Genomic DNA, 25,358 nt, shown 5'->3' with positions numbered 1-25,358 from the left:
TTTGCGTATGTAGTTTTCCTATGATGAAAACAGCTTATTTGCATAATTAATAAAAATAATTACAAGATTACATGATTCTTGACTAATGGATAAATTAACCATAAAAAGTTTTTAGACTTAATGATATTTCGATCTCGAAAAATTATCTAAGAAATCATTAAGAAACTAGTAACATTTGCTCCTTTAAAAAATCCATATAGCTCCATCTTATCAAATTAATTTTATATTTAAATGAAATCAATATGATTTCAATGGAAAAACAAAGTAAAATATAAAGAAATAACTGAACCACAGATGAAAGATTCCATAAGCAGTTCTCCATATTCTTCCTACTATCCCCTTGAATGGTATTTGTAATTTGATAAATCAATAACCATCAAAAAAGCTACATGGAAACACCACCTTCAGCAACCGACTTTTAAATTTGCATTTTCAGTGCTATATATTTCAAACATTCTTATATCATATACTGGGAGATGACATTAAGCATTTCTAATCACTAAATGTCTCAGGCAAAACAAAATTGATCTTTAAGCATTTTTAAAAAATGGAAATTGAACATTTTGGAAAACAAAATTTTATAAAAGCAAGCCCTCTTGCAAAGACCAATTAAGAAATGTCTACTGGGCTTCCCTGGTGGCGCAGTGGTTGAGAGTCTGCCTGCCGATGCAGGGGACGCCGGTTCGTGCTCCGGTCCGGGAAGATCCCACATGCCGCGGAGCGGCTGGGCCCGTGAGCCATGGCCGCTGAGCCTGCGCGTCCGGAGCCTGTGCTCCGCAACGGGAGAGGCCACAACAGTGAGAGGCCCGTGTACCGCAAAAAAAAAAAAAGTCTACTTAGCAAAATGTCATTTAAAATATTAATTATGAAGGCAAATATATATGATAATAAGTGGGAAGAAAATATAATTCATATGCACAATCATGATTAGCTAAAATTACAGACATGAAAAATACCGAAAATAAAAACAAAAATCTACCAAGCAGCTAAATGAGGGTAAAACAAATGAGCCAGTAGAACAGAAAACTGACCACATTCATGTATACACATGTATATATAGAAATAAATGACAGAAATGGCATTTTACAATATAGTAAAATATAGACTGTCATTAATTGACTAATCTTTAATCAATAAATGATGGGACATTTACTATCACTTTCAGACAATTAGTTATATCCCTACATCATATATACCATGAACAAAAAAATCCTAATGGATAAAATTATTAGGAAAAAAACTATAGAAAACTTGTATTTATGAATTGAGAAGGCGATCTTAACTATATCCAAAAAACCTAGAATCTATAAAGGCAAAGACAAATATTAATTTGCCTTAGAACCATAAACTTAGAACCAAACAGAAAAGTAGCCAAAGGATATAGGAAATTTGCAGCAGAAATAAAAAGGCTAATAAATATTTTTAAATGACCAATCTGAGTGAATAAAAAAAAATTTTTTTAACCTATTAGATATGCAAAAATTTTAAAGATCACTGACATTCAGTGTTGGGTGAGGTTGTGCAGGAAAAGATGCTCTTATACTTCAAGGAGTTTAAAAAGGCAAAACCTTTTGGAGGGCTTGAGTACATTATCAACATTTAAACAGACATTCTTTTTGACCCACCTATTTTATTCTACTTCTGAGAATCAATCTAACAGATATACTAGCACAGCTGTACAAACCTGCATCACCAGGATGTTCTCTCTGGTACTACCTATAATGCACAAAACTTAAAGCAACTCAATGGATGCAATCTGACACCATGAGAAGGGACTGACATAAACAAACAACATTCATAAAATGATTATGCCCTCATTTTTTTGGTTTGGGTTTTTTTTGCGGTACGCGGGCCTCTCACTGCTGTGGCCTCTCCCGTTGCAGAGCACAGGCTCCGGATGCGCAGGCGCAGCGGCCATGGCTCACGGGCCTAGCCGCTCTGCGGCATGTGGGATCCTCCCGGACCAGGATACGAACCCGTGTCCCCTGCATCGGCAGGTGGACTCTCAACCACTGCACCACCAGGGAAGCCCCCCTCATTTTTTTTAAAATGAGGTAACTCTGAATATACTGATGTAAGACTACAAAAGATAAACACTATCCTTTCTGACAGCTTTCCCATCCTGACTTCTAGAACTTGGAACTATGATTTGATTTCTCCTTTTAAGAGCCATCAAACTTTGATTTCCAATTTTCTATGGAAGTCTAAATTGGGATTTTATAAAAGCATGTTTTCTTATACCAATTGAATCATGAAAAAAGTATTAAAAATTGAGCAACAAAGATGTTATCATGGCGAATGATTCCCATAGCAATCTATGAAATAGATTTTTAAACATAAATTAGGTTTATTAATTAGGTTTATTAGTCTATTTTAAGTTATCTGCTTTAATAACCAGCTGAAGGTAGTTACAAGTTTAAAAAATGATTCATAATTTTCAAAAATTTTGAAAACACTTCATGTTTTCATTACAAATTCTTTAACAGTGGCTTCCTTAAGAAATATGAAATAGCCAATTCCTGAGCTGATACTTTAAATTTATCTCTTTTTTTAAAGAGCAATTAATGACATGTCAATACCTAGTCAATCACAGTTGATGTTCAAAGATGTCTGATAAGTGAAAACTATGTGATGCTATCACAGCTGATATGGTAAGTATAAATCCTGACCTCTCAGCCTCAACTTCAAAGGGATACCACCTACTTGGTACAAAAAAGTATCTAAATAACTCAAATCATTTTCACATCTTCTGACACAAGAATCACATAGTTATAAATGATAATTTACAAAGAGTTATATGGAATAACTTCCTAATTTATTAGAAATCTAAATATTTTTTACTTGTAAGAAACGTTTGACATAATTTAGGTGGTTTATTTATAATATGAAAATCCAGTCATGCTAAAAAACAACAAAAAAGTTCCTAGAACACTTTATTTTAAGAAAGTGATTACCTCCGAGGAGGGAGGAAACAGAGTTGGAGAGAGGGCTTTAGCTGTTGCTGTAATCTTACATTTAAGCAAAAACTGAAAGCAAAATTGTCATTTTGCAGGTAGACTCCCTAGGTTCTAAACAACTCACTACCTCTTTGTGACCTTTAGCAAGTTATTTAATCTCCCAGTACCTCAGTTTCCTTTATCTGTAAAATCTGGATAATAACATTTCCTGCTACATAGGATTAAATGAGTTGATATATGTGAAGTGCTTAGAAAAGTACCTGACACATGGTAAATTTTACTGCCATTATTATCATCAGCCTCACCACCTATAATTATCAATCATGAAATCCAGCTGGTACCTGACACATGGTAAATTTTACTGCCATTATTATCATCAGCCTCACCACCTATAATTATCAATCATGAACTCTGGCTGGAAGGCACTGGGAAAAGAGGGAGTTAAAGTGGGATTGTATCTGGTCTTTTTTCTACACGTTTCAAACATAAATGCTATTTTTGTAACGAGTGATATATAACCAGTTTAAGTGAGAAAGCAGTATGCAGTAGAATAACAAAGCTTCAGTCTTCAATTTTCAAAAACATGAGACAATTCAGGCTTTGGATTTTGATATTTATTTTTAGCAGGAAGAATATGCTAATGATGATGACATCGTTAGAAGATGCGCCCATGTCCAATACCTGCAACAGAAGCTCAATAGAAGTTAAAGAAACCATACCAAAGACTAAAGACAAAAATTGTATGACATTACTTACCCTTAATTCTGCTAACAATAAAACAAGTAACAGTATGTTTAGGATTGAAGTTCCATCACAAGATCAAAAACTGGCAAGTTAACTATGAAATGTACTTTTTTGAAAAATTCTATCTTTTCCTTTCTATGTAAAATTGGGCAGCCTCTCTAAAGGTAGAGTACAATGCCAACAACTATGAGTGTGTATATGTGAGCAGAGGAGGGGCAGACTGAAAAGGTGCAATGCTAAACAGTGCTACAATTTGGGGTGGGAGAGCTCTGCTGCTGATACTAATTAACTGCTTTCACAGGTAGAGATGGCAATCATCTTTGGCACAATTAGAGACTGCTGAAACAAGAACTAAACTCTAATAAATAAAAGCAACTTAACAGAGGCAGCATCATAACATACCTACAAATTTAAAGAGAACTGTCTTAAAAAAGGGATCCGGACATATGAGAAATTCTCCTACATATTATTTGAAAAAGAAATTGCTACAGCAGCAAATAATTTAAACAAGAACTAATCAAATGAAAGATTCTTTTAAATAAAACCAATCTGGTTCATCCACCCCTGACAATGGCTACTCTGCTCAAAGGAAATTTGAGTGTTTCTTCTTTTAACCCCTGCACCTTCCAGGGGTGTCCAGACTTCTCATCAACAGTATCAATCATCATTCAATTTAAAGAAGCAATAATAACTTTCTACCTAAGGGTGTGTCTGAGCCAAGAGTCGGGTAGGAATGTTAAGCATCAGAATCAGGGACAGGAATAAAGGAGTAACTTGAAGACTACCTTCCCAAACAAAAATGATGTTCAGGAACAGGGAGACTGGGGATACTCATAGCAAAAAGTCTTTATTTCATAACTGTATACCCAAAAGACTGTATGTAGTCAGACAGAAATTAAGTCCAACCATAATTTACTGTATTGACACCAGACTTTATACCAACTGTTATTTTCCCATTATTTTTGTTCTTGAAGATAAAGGTTTAAGCTCAGAAGACGAAATACTATTACTGGAATTTCACGTGAATAATTTTAAAATGCAACTAATTTTGCGAATTCCAAATTTCTAAATTTACTTAGGCAGATTGATTTGGTTCAAATAAAAAGAAACCAATTAATGCAAGGAGTAGCTTACCTGGGCCATTGTTTAAAAAGATCTATGTCCAAAAAATGCAAAATGTTCAGGAATATTAAGCTATTTTAAAATTCCTATCAAAAATAAATTAAATAAATAAGCACTAAATAAGGAAAAGGTTACGCACTTCCAATTTATGCTCTTTCTCTGCAAGGGCTTCCTTTTGACAACGAAGAAAATCTGCTAACATTCGAGTGAGTTGCTTCCTATCATCTATTTCAGCTGCCAATCTTCCATTGTAATCTGCCAGCAACATACAAGCGTCCTCTACCATTTTAGAAAGTCTTTCTCCAGATTCTTTATCTAAGAAAGGCACAGAATAACAAAATTATTACACAACAAAACCAATGCCATATGTGGTTTCCTTACTCCAACTCCCAAAAAAGTTCCAGATCACATTTTCTTTTCTTACCTGTTATTTTATCTAGTAGGGATACTTCTTGAACTTCAACAGGCAAAGAAGCTATCCTTTGATGAACTGCTGCATCACCAGAAGCTGCATTTTCTAGATCTTGTAATGCTCTAACGAGATCTAGAGTCTAAAAAGTTATACAACTTTAGAACCAAAATTAGTGAAGCTTAAACAAATATAAAAGGCTTGAAATTTATTTCATATTCCTTAATCCTTATGGGCTATTTATTAGTTTAAACTGCTTTCAGAGTCCATTTCTTTCATATATTAAGAAAAAAGCTACACTATATTAGGTATTGGAAATATATAAATTGGGAACATATAGATATTTCTAGTGGTGGAGACAGATAGTGTAAAAATAATTATCTGACTATTAAAATGTGATTCATTTATAAGCCAAATACATACAGTGGTAAAAGGTAGGCTATAATTTCAACCTGGAGAATACAAGTTTATATATGCTATAGTCACTGTATTATCATTATACATAAGAATTTTTTGTATTAAATTGGATATCGGGGATGGGGGATACAAATCATCATCTACCACAACATACAAGAGCCCCCCAAATTCCATTTCTCAATAAAGTAGTTAAAGCATAAGAGAAATGTAATTTTGGAATATGTATGTTCAAATATGGCACCTTAACTATCCTATGGTTTGTTACTAAGATCATTAAAATATTACAAAGTTCCATATATCTGGTGACTAATATTTATATAATGCTTAACCAGTATTTTATCATCAGAATATTTTAGTTGCACTGTTTTCATACCAGCTATAACTAGGAGGGAAGGGCAAGTCTCTGCTGATGATTTCACAATTCATAATATATCTAAAGTTATTCCAAAGAAAATGGAGTAAATTTTTTTTTGCTAGTCTCCATTCCCATCCCACCTCCCTTTTTCTTTTTTCCTTCTTTTTTTCATCTCTAAGCCTAGATTCTAGAACACTAGGAAATTACACACATACATGATAGGATATAGGACACATATAGGATATTCAAATTCTGTGTATATATTTAGATGACACTGACAGCCAGTAACTGATTTTTCTTTAAGTTATTCCCTTATAAAAAATGCTATCACTGGGGTCTAGCACATAGCAAATGATCAAACATGATAAGAATGAGTGGAACCTAATAAGAAATATACTATCCCAAGTGTGCTTTTAATTCACCACTACATGTTTAAAATCCCAATATTTAAAAAAATAATTTTGTTATATTTCCCCTCTACAATGAAAGTGAGCTTAAGAGCAATGACAATTACCGGGAAGCTTGTTTCTCATGGTACCCCAAATAACTTATATATTTTTATTTTTTAATCAGTCTTAGAAAGTTCTAAAATTTTCTGGAGTTCTAAGAAGAAACCTGGCTTTACGGTTTTGACGATGTACGCATGCTTTAATTACAACCTACTCTCATCGCACCTTCACACTCCTACATGAGCTAATTCTCCCAATGCTCAGTCAAGGATCCAGATAAGAAAGCAAAGTTGTCTGAAACAACACTAGCCTAGGACTTCCTGATAGAGGAGAATGAAATGAGTTCAACTACATTCTATAAAGAGAAATTTTAGCCATTCTTATAAAGAATGACATATATAAAATGGTAACTATAAAGCTGAACCACTGAGAATTAAGCAGTACAACTAATCTGAAAATGGTCATTACAAAACAAAACGTGATAGCATTTTACACAACAAGTACTAGAGAAGAGTCAGGTGGTTACTCAGAAACTCCAGGAAGTACAACTTAGGTTACTCTTTCATGAGGCAGAATACGAGAGGGTAAGACCCTATATTTAGAACTGGGATAAAATACTGTTCATGGAGTCATTACGGGGCTCTTAGCAAAAAGTGATTCCTTGTCTTGAATTATTACCAAACAGAGAGAAATATAAGCCTTAGCGTTTGGTTGTTCCAAATGTTATGTTCCTATTACATTTCTATTCAAGCTCTTATCCATGGTGACCATATGGGCTTCAGCATTCCTGTCATTAAGCCCCAACAGGGGCTTGACTCAGGTACTAGCTGAGACCCTCAGTCAAAATCTTTCTGCCTCCTAAGTACTAACACTGATATAAATCCACAATTCCAGGCAGTAATTGGTTGTATCTTTATTTCAAGCTCTTTTCATGGTGGAAAGAGCTCCATCCACCTTCAGGTTTCACGCAGTGAGTTCTGGTCCAGGTCTCCAACTCCTTAAGTTCTTGTTACTCTACAGGATACTAATTTATGCAAACCATGTCTGCTTCCAGACAAAAGCTCAGCAGGAACCATACTCTGGCTCACATTTTGAGTTATGTTTCTGTACCATTTGTAGCCCATGGCAATATTTACCTTGTTTTAAGACTATGGTTATGTCTTCATTTTCTCCTTTAAAATTTTATCTATCCCTCCTATATGTTTGAAACATAGAAGCAGGAAGCTTTAAGACTCAATGCCCACATAATTAAGGTAAAAATGTCTTTTTGGAATCATCTGATGGTTAGAAAATGCTATATTGTATCAACCTGGGAGGACATGGAGTATTAAGATAATGATTCTGATTCATCTTATTTTATTACCATGGAACTACATGGTTTTATATAGTTACATAGAACTGTATGAATACATACTCGTTAACTCTAACATGCATTTTTACATGTTTAAAAGCAAAAATACTTAAAAGAGTGGTGCTTATCTCTAGGCATGGAATTTTTAGCATACTTAAATCAAACAACAAAATAGTCTTATCATATAATGTTTTATTTATTTAAAAGGAAACTGTTTAAATGGTAGATATCTCATCAGACCTAATCATACTTAGCAATCAAATACTCTTTCTACGCAAAATGTAAGTGCCTAATATACAATATACAGCACACTACATTAAACATAAGCAATGTATTAATCAGAAAATAAGACTTATTTACATAGCTTCTTTCCTGTACCCAGAATTATAATAAAAGTCAATTTACAGAAGTAAAACACTGAAATTAGTAAAGCTTGATGGCTACATGAAGTACTAGCAATTAACTCCCTTAACAGAGAAAAGCCACTACCTGTGGTGGTTCACTTGGAGATCCTAGAGAGGAACAGTTTTCATTCTCATCCACCTTTATCTGTTCATATGTTCGCTTCCTAGGCTTCTTATCGCCATCTGAATTGAAAGAACATTTAAGTTTTAATCAGAGAATACATTTTAATGAAGAGATAATGATAAAAGATTATATACTTACACAGAGCTTGCTTAAGTTGTTCTAATACATCATTTTCATAAACAGACCTTTCTTCCCAAATAGATAACACTCTTCCAAGGTGCTTCTTACAACTTTCATCAGTTTCACTAAAGAAAGATAAAAATATTAACAGTAAAATGCATAGTGCTATAGTGCAAAGAAAATGGTGATTTTAAATACAATGACACTCATTCCCTGAAAAAAGCTGCTCAAATGTTTACTGAGTTCCACTATGTGACCAGCAGTTCAGGGGTGAAGTGACTAAGATAGACATATTCCCTGCTTCCCTTAAAGAGCTTAGAGACATATTATTAAACAAAAAATGATGAAAGTGTTAGTACTGGTGACTAGGGGTTATCAAGAAGATACCCCTAACCTAATGGGGGATGAACATAAAGCTAAGGAAGATTTCTAATGGGTAATTTTTAAACTTATTTAACAAATATTTATTGATCAAGGTACTATCTCTGACACTGGAGATACAAATGGAGCTTTATGGCAGCTGTATTTTTATAAGTGCCACAAAAGAGAACAGGGTGTTAAAAACAGGCTTAACAGAGAGACACAGTCCACTTCAAGAGAGATCAGGAAGGATATGTGAGGAGGGGTATTTGAGGAAATGATGTATTTAATCTGAGTTCTAAAGACTGGATATACAGGGAAGTGGGAAACAGACTACTTCCAACCACTTCCCACCGCCTTCGTCACTACCACTATAGAATGAGCCACAATTATCTCCTTCATTCTATTCCCTACTAAAGTAAATCATATCATACTGCTCTCAGTTCTCTAAGAACCACCAATCATACCAAGAATAAAAGCGAAATTCTTATCCTGGGCCACAAAGTGGACATATTCTGCTTCCTGGCTACCTCTCAGTCCACATTTCCTAAATATAAATCTCCTTGCTGATCTTCAAACATGCCCAGCACATGGCTATCTCACTGTTTCTGCCAAGTTTTTTCTCTACCTAGGATCCTTTCCTCCTAGAGTCAAATGGCTCGTTTCATCCCTCCCTTTAGTCTCTGTTCAAATGCTACCTCCCCAAAACAGTCAATCTTTATCTCATAAAACAACTGAGCACCATCACACTCTCTAGCTCCTTCCCTGCTTTAAGTTTCTTCACAGTACTTATCTTTTGACATTTTAATATATATTCACTTGTCTATTACTTTGTCATCCACTAAAATGTAAGCTCTACTAGAACAGAACTTTGTCTTTCACTACTGTATCCTCACTGACTAGCACATAGTAGGCGGTCAATAAATATTTTATTGAATTCTAGGGAGAAGCAACATATATTAAAAGGCCTAAGGCAGAAAGAACTAAAAGAGATTCAGTTAGCTTAAACTGTATAGTGTATAGAGTGTGTGTGAGAGAGTGTGGTGGGGGGGGATGGCCAGGGGGAATGTGAGACAGGAGACTGAACAGGTAGCCTGGGCCATGAAGGAACACCTGAAGTCTTACTCAGGACCTGAGACTTGATGTCTAGGACAAACGAGAACCACTCAAAGGCAAGAGAGTGTTGTATCAGCTCTGCAACTCTGGCTACAGTTTCCTAAGTGGATTAAACAATACTGGAGGCTACTGTAATTATACAGAAATGACATTATGGTAATTGGAATGGAAAGAAATCTAAAGAACCGAGGGAACTATATGTACTATAAGGGATAAGGGGCGTGAAGGAGAAAGGACAGTTGATATATTATAAATCACTATATCACAGAGAGTTCAAGATAACACCTAGTTTCTCACATGGGCATCTGGATAGATGGAGTTGCCATTCATCAACAGAGTGAACCCAGAGAGGAAGCAAGTTTGACAGGGAGGAAGGACATAGTGAGTTCAATAACAGACACAGTGAGTCTGAGATGTTTGGAGGCATACAACTAGAAATCAAAAGGCAATTGGATATACAGGACTAAAAGGAAAAACATCTGGACTGAAGCATAAGATTGCCAGTTTTTACGGTATGGATAATAAATAAATACATGTAATGTATGAAATCACCCAGAGGGCTAGTAAAGAATATGACACCAGAAGAAGGCCCAGGACTAAACTCTAAGAAATACCAGCACCTGAAAAGATGGTAAGAGTATCTAAATTGAAGGATAAATAATATTAATTTAAGAAAGCAATATACTGCAGCGTTTCACACTCTGTAATTTTTTTTTCCACACTCTATAATTTGTTTAAAAAATGCTTCTACTGTGACTGAACCTGCAGGGCATGTGGTAAGTATATTTTCATCCTTAAATCATTCAACACAGATCATCATTCACCACTGAATTCTATACTTTAGATTGATTTAATCGCCTACCCCAATAATGTTTACCCAGTAATCTACCAAATATTTGCATATAATGTTTGGAAATAAGCATTTTAAAAGTACAGATTTCTACCTTCAGAATTTTTCTGTAGCAAAATTTTCAACAGGCTTACGATTATTTTAAATATTCTATATTTCCAAAGCATTAAAAAATGTTATGACATACACCCACACACTAGAAAACCTTAAAATCATTATAAGCAACATGAAAGGGGTACTAAGTTTTTCCAGAAATATTAGTTGGAAGATTGATAGTTTTATAAGCACACAAATTTTCAATTCAACACATTCATTCATTCTCAATGAATTTCATTCCAAAATGGCAGTTGCTTTTGGTTACTTAAGGAAAAGGTGAAATTCAGGTACTCCAAATGCCCACCTTAGTAACAGCTCAAAAAATGTTTCCTTCACAGCAAGTATTTAACACGTTTACAAATGCCATTACAGGTAAGTCTTTTCAAGTGAAAACTTCAAAGAAATATATACTTTGTTTTATTTTAATGTCTTAAGGCAAGTTTTAGCAAAAGGACACATTAGGCATTTACAACAGGTTACCTAGTACCCAAAACAATTATCATACCTTGAAACATGCTTAAAAGCCTCCACTATAACTGGTGCAAAATCTTTTGTAAACTCTGGCCCCTTCCTTTTGCTGTTCTGAATGACATCATTAGCTAGGTAGAGAAAAGTAAGCTTCCTGTTTGGTTTGGCTGAAAAAAAAAAAAAAAATTTAACCTAATTAAAATATCCTCACTTAATTTAGACAAACTTTCTCAATACCTGAATTAAGCAGTTTGAGAACTACGACAAACTTACTAACCTTTTTGTATTATGTTCAACCCTAACTTCTCATTCTACTACCAAACTTAGCAAGTCATTATTCTTTAAAAGATAACTACTCTGGTTTCTGAAGGTCACTCATATGAGGAAAAAAGAGAACTAAAGAGGCAGAGATAGTCAATGAAATATCTGTTTCCTTACAGTTCTAAGTCGCCCAAACCACTTATCCTTGATTAGTCTTTTTTTTCCCAAAACAAAATTATTTATTTATTCCAAATTATTTATTTAATCCAAAATTAAAAAGATATTGGTGGTAAGGAAATAGACTGTTACATGACACAAGATAAAAAGCCTAATTCTATATTAAAAAAAAAAATCAAACCTTAAAAATAAAAATACTACCACCTCGTGTCGTGGACACGAGCACCATAGGGCCAGGGATGGACCAGCTGTCAGGTGGGCAGGCGGGCGGGGAGGAAGCCAAGGCCGCAGCTTGAGGAAGGCCCTGGCCCCTCCTCGCCTGTGTCTGGCAGAGCCAGTGTGAGACGAAGAGACTGTTAAGGGAAACACTGACCAAAACCGCCCGCCCTGTTCAGGCAAGATAGTAACCACTTGCATGAGTTATCTCACAACAGAAGGTCCTGGTTCAGAACGTGGAACTAACAAGTTACCACAAACCAGAAGAATTTGGGAAAGGTCAAAAGAGAGAGGAGATGCCAGTCCATACATCCTGCCAACCTCCCAGAATCCTTCTCACTAGAATCCATCTTGGCTGAGCGATCCTTGATTGCTAGTCTTAATTATTTCCAAACTAATAGTTTTATACACAGAAATCCTCACATCTGACTATCCTGTACTAAATTTTATTAAAACTATTAAACACTACATGAAATACAGCCACTTAAGATGATGATTGGTCATGTTATTAAAATGGTACCCTAAATCTTAACTGAATTTATGACTATTTTAATACCCATGTTGATTTAAAACTCAATATTATTGTCAAATAAAAGAATACAAAACGTAAAATAGGTTGAAAGAGATATCACTTCAGTCAATTACATATTTTTATTTATGAAAGAAATATTTGCCAAGCTAATAGAGTAAATGTTAGGGAAACCAAATGGACAAAGTTTAGATTTTTTCCCCCCTTTGGATTACATGGCCTTAAATAACTGATTCATCTTGACAAAAATATGCCCCTACTCACTATATTCTGTGGGTATAGTCATCCTCCCAAAAGAGCAGATAAGATTTCACTAATTGCTGACCAGAATCCATTTTTTACTGGTTACAATGTTAAGTGGCATAGTAGTATTAAATATGACTTAAGATTCATATATAAAAGGAAAACCTATTAGTTGAACACAATCTTTTATATTGACTATTTTCATAATTCAATTTTACTAGAATTAAAATTGAATCATTCAAAGTTGTACAATTATATTCAGAAACAACATACTTTGTGGCATCCACATTACGATGGTGTAGGGGACTTATGATCAGGACTGATAATCCAGTGCACTATTCATGTGGGCCAGTTTATTGGATTTAAGACAAATATTTGGGCCAGGTGCACTTGGTCCTCAAGATTTGAGTATTCAATTTAAAATTTAACCCACTTTTGAGTTCACATTTTTCTTTTAGGGGAAACTAGCATCCCAACCTTCTCATAAGAAACTGTAAAATACTGAGTCACAACTGATCGGACCTTACAAACCTGTGCCACCCACTGCATAATCTGGTTTGCCTGTCTAAAGTTGCAGCCCACCAATTTTCATGCTTTTGAAAGTTGCTGGCATAGAATAAAGATAAGGGAGAGATGGCAATAACAAAGACCAATTTCTGATTCTTATGGCTTGTCTGGTTAGTCAAGCCATAGAGTATAACTGGTTAAGATACCAGGACCCTTTCCCATGAAAATGATAATAATGGTAACTTTCCCAGTATTCAACCCTATCTTTTTTTTTTTTTTTTGTACCTACCTCTGCCTCTGCCCACAAAACACCTCACACAAAAAAAAGGCCTTATTTAATCCAAGTATTAGAAGTATTATTTAATCCAAGTATTTGCCTTCTTAGCATCAAAATGAGTTTAAATACTCAAATCTGTTCTAAGCACTTTATATATATATAGATAAATATATATATAAAACCTAATTTATCCATATAATGTAAGGTACCATTATTATCTGCATTTGGCAGTTGAATAAAAATAGACGTCAAAAAGGTTATCTGCCCACAGTGAAACAGACAGGAAGGGATCAGCCATGATTTGATCTTAAAAGTCCAACTCCAAAGCATTCCCTCTTTACAACTGGACTATGCCTACTGTCATAAATGAAAGAGGATACTACCTTTAGAGAAGATTTAGTAGCAACTCAACAAAAATATTTTAGAATGTTAGCAGTATTATTCACAACAGCCAAAAAGTGGAAGCAATCCAAGTGTCTGTCGAAAGATGAATGGATAAGCAAAAGGTGGTATATACATACAAATAGAATACTACTCAGCCTTAAAAAGAAAGGACATTCTGACACATGCTACAATATGAATGAACCCAGAGGACATCAAGTTAAATGAAACAAGCCAGTCACAGAAAGACATATACTGTGTGATTCCATTTATATCAGGTGCCTAGAATAGTCAAATTCAAAGAAAAAGTAGAATGGTGATTGCCAGGGGCTAGGGTGAGGGAGATATGGAGAGTTACTGTTTAATGGGTATAGAGTTCCAGTTTTATAATAGGAAAAGAGTTCTGGAAATGGATGCTAATGATAGTTGCATAACAGGATAAATGTACTTAATACCATTAAACTTCACACTTAAAAATGATTAAAGCGGTCAATTTTTTGTTATGTTTATTTTACCACAAACATTTAAAAGTATACATTTTACACTGTTTTTTAAAATTTGTGAGCTACTAATCTCTTGAAAATAATTCAGAATCATTTCTGCAATGTACACTAAAGTAAAAATTTTCAAGATTTCAACACACATTTCCCAGTATATTCCAAAGAACGAACTCTGTACCAGCAGCATGGCTTTAGTATGGAATCCAAATACCAAAACATAATTTTCATTTCTTTCCTTGTGGAACCCAGGCTAAAATATGAGAAAAACTAGAAATTGCCATAAATTATACCCTTCTCCAAATTTTCAGAGAAAAGTTTACTTCCATTTAAAACTTTATGTAGAACAAATAATAAACTAATGCAACAAATCACAACAAGCAATTCCAGAAGAAAATCACAAAAATGATTTTCAAATAAATTTTTATAAGTTATATATAACAGAGCCATAAATTGTTACAAAGACATGCAAAGTTAACAGAAAGGGCAAACAAGCCATTTCATAATTTCTTAAGGAAATAACTCTATTGGCAACAGAATATAAGGCTAAATAATGGGTCTGATGTAATCAACTTCTACGTTTTTACAGTTCACAGTTTCCTTATAAAGACACCTACTTTCTCAATCTTCCATTCAATTTAACTAGTGTTTATTTAATGTTTGCTATGTGCCAGGGACCATGCTGGGCACAGACCAAAAATAACCTTTCCTGTTCAATCAGGAGTTTGCAAGCACCACACAAACTGGCACATGATAGGTGACATGACTAAGTATGTTAGTTCTCTTTTTTTAATTCTTTGTCTTCACTAATATATGACACCACCAGAGAAAGCAACCATAAATTCAATATTATATCCCCATTAGTCTGTGTATACTGCTATGTTTGTACCAATATAAGCCAAGTAAGGACTAGTCAACGTATTGTGAGAAACCATTTTCTTATATCTCACCTCACTGAACTAAATCTTAAGCTCCTGTAGGTACTAAGTATAGCCCTTTTCCAGGGGCCTTGTATATGAATAGGTACATCAAAACAAATAATAATAATAATAAAGTCTGGCTGGCTAATATAAGAGAACATAGTATTACCTGAAAAGTTGAGCATACTCCCCAAAAAGGGCGATACAAGTTTAGTTCATCACACAAGTAAGAAATGGATTCACAATAATTCACAAACAATTCAAATAAGGATCAATTACAAAGCTTCAGAAAGAAGAATCCAGACTAGTAAACAATAGGAAACAAACTTATTCAAAGGATTACAGAAATGCCATCTAGTCTCACTAATTCATACTGAGTTCATAATCTAGTTTTATTTCTTCATAATCAGAAAGTGATAGGATCATTACTTATTTTCTTACACTGTTCAGACCATATGCCTACTTGTTTTGATATGATACAGAATATCATAATCTAATTTAATCACTGTGTTTTTATGTAGATTGAAATTTATAACCACAGTAGATGATAATGCTCATAAACATAAAAAATAGCTTAAAAAATGTTGCTTTATCTGTAAATACAGGAACCTTCTTTCCAAGGGAAGCATTCTATATAGAGAAGCAGCAAAAAAATTTAATAAACAAATATATATATGTATATACACACATGCACGTACACACACGCACCAATGAGCATTACTGCAGTTCTTATAGAAGGACATCAGAAGAAAAGCCATTATCTTGAAACAAAAACCTATTAAGGATTTATTAACAACTGTTGGACAGCCCTATTTATTTATTTCCCTGATAAACTGAATCACAGACTAGAAAACATGTTCATATGGATGGATAGGTGGCTGTAAGGCAGAAACTGCTTTAACTTAGTAATATTCTTTGCCACAGAAAATGCATAATCAACAGATGGTTCTTGAATGGATCCTATCAATCCCAGACAGGACAAACAGTTCAGTCAGACACAGACGGCTGCTTCTTAATGGCTGAGGTGGGTGAAAAATGGATAGAGCTGGCATACTCCTGTATCACTGCCAGGATGCCTCACACTTTTGGTAGCCCATCCCTTGCTTAAAATCCTTCAAAGATTTTCTACTGTTCTCCAGATAACATTTTAAATCCTTAACATGAACCAAAGGCCCAAAAAGGTCTGTCTCCACCTCTACACTACTCTCTCTTCATGCCCAACACTACTCCTCCTCCAATTTCCCCAACTCCTACCCATGCTTTAGACCTCAGTTAAATGGTTTCCTCTAATTTTTCCCTGACCACCCACTACACATAGGTTAGGCAGCCCTGATATGCTCTCATACCACCTCATACTTTTCCTATGGAGCATTTACTCCAACTATAATTGTTTTAATTTAATCTGGTGCTTCCCAACTAAATTCCATCTAAAGCAACAATTGTCAGTCTCATCTACCAATCTATGGAATCAAGGCTAGCAGCTGATTCATAATTTGCTCAACATTTACTAAATCAATCAATTTTGCCCTAAACTTATGTCTTTAATTATTTGTTCTACTAGCTTAGCTTCTGGTCTTAACCTCACCCAGCAGCTGAAAGAGGAACACATGTAAAATTACACTACTTTCAGAAACCTCAACTTCAAATTCTGATTATGGAAGACAAACTTTACTTTCTTACAGATCTAGCACTCTTTCTTATTTTCAGTGTATTGAGTTCAAATATCTTCTTTTCCCCTCCTCCATTCTAGAGTTCTCACAAATCATAACCCCATTGAAAAATATGCAAGTAGTGTGAAGGGGAAGGTCAAAAAGTACAAATGTTAAGCAATTAAAACCAACTATCATTTTCTACCTGTTAGACTGATCAAGATGAACGTCTGACACTAACTAAAGTTGGCAAGAATATGGGTAAGATTATCACCTTTAGATACCTTCAGACATTGTAATTAAAATATAAATTAGTGTGACTTCTTAGAAAAATAATTTGGCAATATCTATGAAAAATGTAATGCACAAATCCCTTGACCCTGCAAATTTCACTTCTAGGAATTTATCCTATGGGTATCTTCTCATAAATGCACAAAGAAATCACTAAGCATATTAATGATAAAACACAAAAGATAGAACTAATTAAATCATGGTACATTCATACAATCCAATACTCTATAGCTGTTAAAAAATGAGATAGATTTATATACAAATATAGAAAGATATCTAATAGTATTGAATTACACACATCCAAACAAACACACACATAGTAGATAGCTTTACTCTGGAGGAAGATCAAGAAAGAATTTGAGGGGGATCAAGAGTTACCAACAAAGAAGTCATAACATGGAAACATATGAGCTATATATTAAATGATTAACTTGAGCCTCCATGCTGAAAGGGCTTCTGGGTAGTACTGACTTGGTGCTCCACCAACTGACTTTGTCCTGCAAGGGCATTTACCCATGATCTCTCCTGTCTCAATGTCTGGTTTAAAAAAAACTCCACCTAGGCCCAGACAAATGGACATCTTTCCCATTCTAAAAGGCCCAAGGCAATTCTGCTTCCTCAAATTTTAAAAACCTTCATTTTGGTATACACAACAAATGAATTCTTAAAATCTTGAAAAGCACAAACTTCATCCTGGACCATTACACCACTATAAAAGACACTGTGAACTGGAAGAGTTCTAAAGAATACACATCACATTGTATATTCGCATTATGCTTATAGAGTGGAACTGAAACTGAAACTTTTTTGGCCTATTAAGAATATCTTTAAAATAATACTGACTAGTTTCTTATGACCTAGGCACTGTTCTAAAAGTTTATTACGTATCTCATTTAGTCTTCAAAACAACCCTACAGAATAAGTTATTATCCCCATTTACCAATGAAAGAAGTACTAAAGTAATTAAACGCACTCAAAGAAATGCACTGAAATCAATCAACACATACTATGGTCCCTAAATAACATTTTGTTAATAAAAGCAGGAACTACATAAGATGAGCCTGTAACATCTCGTCGTGATAGAAAGTAAGAAAATTATTTTAAAAACTACCAAGGTTGTATCCAAAGGACACAAGCAATGCCCCAAGATGCTGCCACTGGCAAAAGAGTATCAAAAAGAACGACTACAATGGTCTGAAACACAAATAGCTAAAAATCCATAAGTTCATAAAAAATACTTAAAAAAAAAGGTTGCTAAAGAACTAATTTAGCTGACAAGGGGGAAAAAATAAGCCATTTATCCTCCTTTTCCTGGATGAACTGAATTTCAGAGTCAACAATGGCTGATGAAGAAAGTTATTATGCAACAAATGCTCAAACTGCAGCATGCCTCAGAACCACTTAGAGGGCTTGTTAATACGCAGATAACTGGTTCCTACCAATAGTTTCTGATGTAGGTCTGGGATAGGACCCAAGAATTTGCATTTCCAACAAATTCCCAGGTGATACTGATGCTGCAGAGGCCTATACTTTTTGAGAGCCACTGTTAGAAAAGAATTCTGCATAATAAACACAGAAAGAATAAAAGAACTAGAAATTCATAATTTTGCAACTCCTGATAAAATAAGGAGTCTAACCAACCACCATCAGAAGCTGCTAAAATCACTGGGTGAAAGGCGATGAGGAACTTCATAATGGATTCATAATGATAACAACTGAATCCACTGATCAATCTCATCCCTAAATATAGAACAACTTGACATTAGGTATCTCTTAATGTGATGCAGCAGGAAGTGCATAACACAGGGCAATGCATTATTCTTTGGGAATGACACCATAAGGATGGAATACCCAAATGCCTAAGGAGGGAAATTCTATAGTCCATGTGACATAGTCTCCTCAACAAGTAAACTACATGAAAAAAATGTAGGGGGAGAGGGGACACAAATTAAAGAGAACTGTTAACCAAATGTTATGAGTGGAACTTTTTGGATTCTACTTTGAACATTAACTATAAAGAGACATTTTTCAAGGAATCTAGGATACTGAACATGGACTAGGTTCAACAAAAATCAAAGTTAACTTCGTTAGGTGTGACAGAGCTCTTACCATTACATTAAAATTTTAATATAAGGCTTAATTTATCTATTATAAATATATCCTGACATATGTGTTTTAAATGGTTTGAAGTCTGGGTTTTGCTTTAAAAAAACAAAAAAACAGGGAAATAAGTAGGTATCAGGGTAGGAAAGATTTAGGTAGATGAAACCAGAAAGGTATAACGTTAGTAACAATGCAGCTGGGTGATGGGTTCATGGAAGTTCAAAATCTTATTGTCTTTACTTACTTTTGTATATAATTTTAAGTCTATGATAAACAGTTAATTTAAAAATTAAATAAAAATTGAGCATAAAAAGTGAAATCTCCTTTCATCTCCACACCCTCACCATGAATGAGTTAATTATTTAGTATGCGTATCCTTTTCATACCATTTAATGTGCCTTTGCAAATACTATATACTTATTCACAGATACACACATACACAGAATTTTTTCTTCAGTAAGATCATGTTACACATAATGCTTTACAGTTTTCTTCACACTTCACATATCCAAAGCATTTTTGTGTTCATAAACAGATCTGTTACAAACTCTCTTTAAGAGCCTCATTCCTTTTAATAACTACTTAGTCACATGATAAATATATATATATATATATATAAAAGTTGTTTCAAATCTTTAATATCTTTTATGTTTGTAAACCTGAGCAAGTATTTCTATAGGATAGATTTTGACAGGCAGAGGTGATAGGTTAAAAGGTATGCAGTTTAAATTTTGACAGATATTGTCAAGTTGCCCATCAAAAAGGCCAACTGTTTGAACTCCTCCCACGTGAAAATGCTCATTTCCCAACATCAACATAATACTATTAATATTTAAGATCTTTGCCAATCTCTCGGGAGTAAAATGATCCTGTTTTTATTTGCAATTCCCTATATATTACTAAAGCTGATTTCTCAGTCATTTATATTCCTTCTTTTGTAAATTGTAGGAATTCAATTCAAGTTCCCCACTCACATCATTTTCCCCATTTTCCTACTGAGCTGTTTGTTTTTTTTTATCAACTCACAGGAGCATTTTATATGTTATGCATATTAGCTTTTTCCTGTTTTAGGTAGTGCAAATATTTTCTCCAAATCTGTTGCTTAAATTAAAATTTGATATTTTCTGCATTCAGGGATTTTGTAACTTTATGTAGCCAAATCTATTTCCTATATGACTCATGGCCTATATTGTATTTAGAAAGTCCTTTCATGATCCAAAACTAGAAATGATTATAAATATGTATTTTTCTTACATGACTCCATAGTTGATTCTTTTCAATGTTATATCTTTAATTCAACTGGATTAATTTCATATGATATTAGTTAGGAATCTAAGAATCATTTATTAATATTCCATCTCTTATCACATGAGTTTCAAGTGTCTAATTTACCAAATGCCCACATAAAATAGGTCTTCTCACAAATCTCTACTCTGTTCCTTTCATATATATATTTCTCTTCTTCTACCAACATCATACTCTTCTAATTTCAATGTCTTTACAGTCTACGTGGATACCTAAAAGGGCACACTACTTTCATTATTGTTTTCCCTTCAAAACTGTCAAAATTCACAAGACAAAGATTGCCTTGGCTCTTCCTCCACATTCACTTTTCCCAATGATCTATAGAATTAGTTTTACATTTCTTACAGACTGCCCTGAATTTACAGATTAATCTGGGAATATCTGACCTCTCTGCAATCAATTTTTACTTAGCAATTTTACATACTACTGTACTTTAAAACACATACAACAAATGTATGTTTTAAACCGATAAAAAAGTAAAATTTAGTGTTTAGCATACAGTTACATTAAAATAAGCTTGTTAAAATACTAACACAACAGGCAAGCCTGAAAATATCTTATAATATCAAAGACAAGAAAATACTGGTAGAACACACTAGCCTCAGAGTTCCAAATGATGTGTACCAATTCCAATAGAAAGCCCAATTTGTAGAGGACTTCTGCTTCTGAGAAGATAGAGCAGACATACTTTTCCCTATTCCTCCTGCAAAGCACAAATACAAATCCTAGACATTATAAATAAACCAAACACAGGAAAAGAAAAGGCAGAAGACTGGCTAGGGAACTTGGGAGTTCAACACAAGGTGAGTTCCCAGAGTTTTCATTTTGCCTCATATATCTCAGATTCAAATTTGAAGAGGCGAGCACCCCAGAGATCCTAACAGGTGCAGATATAAAAAGTTCCAACGAAAGCCTTCTCACTCTCGTCAAAGGAGCAGGAAAAGGGCAGCCTAGCAAGACAGAAAAACTTTTAGAAAATACCCTATCTACTCCAACCAAACACACCGCAGAAAGGAAAAGAAAAGAGAAAAAAGAAAAATCTGTGACCCCACTCACATCCACACCAGCAAAGGCTGTAATGTGGAAGCCCAACACCTCTCCAGAGTAGTGTCAGAGAAGGCAAAGGAGGGAGCCTGGACTTCCACCCCACTCAGCAGTAAGGAGGCACTCACTGGGGTGGTGTCACAGAAGGCCTAGTGGAAAGTCAGCACCTCCACCGTGGCCCAGCAACTCTGTGGTATCAGTGGAAGTCTCGTGGGGAGCCAGAACTCCCACTCACACCCAACAGTAACAAAGAACACCTCCTTCCCCTGATGGGGTAGTGTCAGAGAAACCCAGCTTAAACAGGATTAAGTAAGGTCCAGAGTCTCATAACATAATATAATACAAAAAAATCTATGGATCAGCAAAATTTCCATCATACCAAGTACCAGGAGGCTCTCAAACTGAACGAAAAAAGTCAGTCAGTAGATGCCAACACTAAGATGACAGAGATTTGAGAATTATTGACAAAGATTTTAAGGCAGCCATCATAAAAATGCTTCAACTAGCATATGCAAATATGTTGAAAATACAAAATTTGTGGGATAAAGCTGAAGCAGTGCTGAGAGAAACTTGCAGCACTAAATGCACACACTAGAAAAGATGAACAAGTCTAAAATCAATAATCTAAGCTCCCACCTCAAAAACCTAGAATAAGAAGAACAAAATAAACACAAGGAAGCATGAGGAAATAATAAAAGTAAAAAAAAAGAAAAAATGAAATTGACACATAAAAATAAAGAAAAAGCTGCTTCCCCCACCCCAGTTTTTTGAGATATAATTGACATACAGCACTATATCAGTTTAAGGTGTACAGCATAACGGTTTGGTTTACATATACTGTGAACTGATTACCACAGTAAGTTAACTATCATCTCGTATAGGCGCAAAAACAAAAAGATAAAAAAATTTTCTTCTCCTTGTGATGACACCTCTTAGGCTTTATTTTCTTAACACTGTCATACATATCATACAACAGTGTTAATTATAGTCATCCTGTTGTACGTTACATCCCTACTACTTATTTATCTTAGAACTGTTAGTTTGTACCTTTTGACCACCTTCTTCCAATTCCCCCTCCTACACCTCGACCTCTAGCAACCACAAATCTGATTTCTTTTTCTGAGTTTGGGTTTGTGGCTTTTTTTTTTTTTTAAAGATTCAACATATAAGTGAGATTGTACAGTATTTCCTTCTCTGATTTATTTCACATAGCATTACGTCCTCAAGGTCCATCCACATTGTTAAAAATGGCAGCATTTCCTCACTTCTTTAAGGCTGAATGATATTCTGCTGTGTGTGGTGTGTGTGTGTTTGTGTGTGCATATCTCACAACTTCTTTATCCATTCATCTCTTGATAGACACTCAGGTTGTTTCCATGTCTTGGCTATTATATCAGTTGTATTTCAATATATTAGGAATAAATATGAGAAAAATAAAATTAAAAATAAAATACCCCTTTAAATTGCTCAAAATAATTGAAATACTTAAGTGTAAATAAAACAAGTACAGGACTTGTATGCTGAAAGCTACATAATACTGATAAAAAAAGTCAAAGAAGATCTAAATAAATAGAGAAATATACCATGTTCATGGATTAGAAGATGTTACATAATAAAGAGGTCAATTTCCCCTAAACTGATATGCAGGATTAATGCAATTCTTATCAAAATCCCAGCAAAATAATTTTTATTGATATAGACCAGATTATATTCTAAAGTCTATAGACAAAGGCAAAAGAACCAGAGTAGCTAAAACAATTCTGCAAAGGAATACAGTGGAAGGAATCAATCTACCCAATTTCAAGACTTATCATATAGCTATCAAGATTACCTGTGGCATTGGTGGAGGGAGACACACATGGATCAATGGAATAGGACAGAGAACCCAGAAACAGACTCACACAAATACACTCAAGTCAATTTTGACAAAGGCGCAAAGCAATTCAATAAAGGAAAGACAGCCTGCCTTTTCAACAAATGGTGCTGGAGCATTTGAACCTTGACCTAAATTTCACGCATTATATAAAAATTAACTCAAAATGGATCATGGACTTAAATGCAAAACTATAAGTATTTTAGAACAAAACACAGGGAAAAAAATCTTTGGAATCCAGGGCTAAGCAGAATTCTTAAACTTGACACTAAAAGTATAACGCATAAAAGAAAAATTCAATAAACTAGGGTTAAATAAGGGTGTGCCGGGATTGAGGTGGATGTGGCTATTAAAAGGCAACATGAGGGTTCCTCGTGGTGATGGAAATGTTCCATATTTTGACTATATCAATGTCAATATTACAGTTATGATGTTTTGCAATATCTATAATTATAGAGATTTTATTTTAAACTAGTTTTCCATGATACTATCATTGGGGGAAGCTGGAAATGGGTAAACAGGACCCCTCTGTATTATTTCTTACAAATGAATGTGAATCTGTAGTTACAGAAAAATAAACAGTATTTTCAAAAATTTCATTTTAAGTCCTCTAGTTTTGAAGCTAAAAAATCACTACAAAAGCAGTCCCAGAAGAGGGTGGTTGAAACAAAATCCAGTGTTCACTCTACATATTTATTTATAAACATTAATATCAATTTCAGTGACTTAACTCCAAAAGAATCTGAAAGCTAAAGCTTTAAAAATGAAAACAATTACTACATTAAACTAGGCAAGATAGAGATGAACTAAAAGAAAATTAATGCAAAGCACCCATGGTCTCTGTTAATCTGAGAACAACTCTCAAACTTTCTGGTTTCAGGACCCCTTCATACTCTTACAAATTCTTGAGAACCCCAAAAAACTTTTGTTTATCCACCAATACTTACCTTATTAAAAATTAAAACAGAGGAATTCTTAAGACATGTGCTAGTTCATTTAAAAACAATTTTTAAAATTATATGTTAACATAAATAACATTTGTTTAAAAAATATATTTCCACCAAAAAAATTTTAAGTGAGAGGAATCATATTGTTTTACGTTTTTGCAAATCTCCAGTTCAACAGAATACAGCTGGATTCTCATATGTGCTTCCTATTAAACATACCACAATATATTGTTTTAGTAAAAGTAAAGTTAAAAATAAAGCAGACCACATCCAAATATAAACTTGGTAAGAGAAAAATGTTTTAACAGTCTTTACAGATAATTGTGGACATTCTTTGAAACTACACCAAAATCCAACAAGTTGTAGTTTTTAAGAAGATTCTAAATTGTAATATGGAATCTGAAAACATATCAATGAATGGCTAAAACCCTCTTACATTAAAATACTTTAAGCTACCATGCTCTTTAAATGGATCTTTGACTCCTGTATAATTTTGTAACATCATGCATAAGTCTTTTGAAAAATACTGGTTTGCTGAGTTACACAAACATTCCAACTGCTGAAACATTTTATTAGGCAATATAAAAAAAATCACATTTGTAAGTATCACTATTGATTTCACTGGAAAAGTGTTTAAAAGCATTGGGAAGTTGTCAGGCTCATGATGGCACATTTGAGTTTTTCAAAATTCTAATTTTTGCTTGAAAACTTGAATTTTATAATGGACAACAAATACTGTCAGTTGTCTTCCTTGATAAACAGGTTCATTATATTCATTTTTTTGAGAAAACATCTG

The 25,358-nt window shown here is 34.2% G+C and overlaps 1 protein-coding gene across 1 annotated transcript in view; it reads right to left on the bottom strand.

The window, feature by feature from the left end:
• RPRD1A (regulation of nuclear pre-mRNA domain containing 1A) overlaps window positions 1-25,358 on the bottom strand; it is a 69,125-nt gene that overhangs the window by 26,412 nt on the left and 17,355 nt on the right. The window contains exons 2-6 of the mRNA XM_082852753.1: window positions 11,380-11,509; window positions 8,471-8,577; window positions 8,294-8,391; window positions 5,248-5,374; window positions 4,963-5,138 (exon numbers count right to left, since the gene is read on the bottom strand). Of these exons, the coding sequence (XP_082708879.1) occupies window positions 4,963-5,138; window positions 5,248-5,374; window positions 8,294-8,391; window positions 8,471-8,577; window positions 11,380-11,509 (638 nt within the window). The remainder of the gene's footprint in view (window positions 1-4,962; window positions 5,139-5,247; window positions 5,375-8,293; window positions 8,392-8,470; window positions 8,578-11,379; window positions 11,510-25,358) is intronic.

Source organism: Leucopleurus acutus, assembly GCF_964270905.1.
Source record: "Leucopleurus acutus genome assembly, chromosome: 13".
Lineage (NCBI taxonomy): Eukaryota > Metazoa > Chordata > Mammalia > Artiodactyla > Delphinidae > Leucopleurus > Leucopleurus acutus.
The sequence above is the reverse complement of the archived record's forward strand: the minus strand, read 5'-3'. Positions and strand labels throughout refer to the sequence as shown.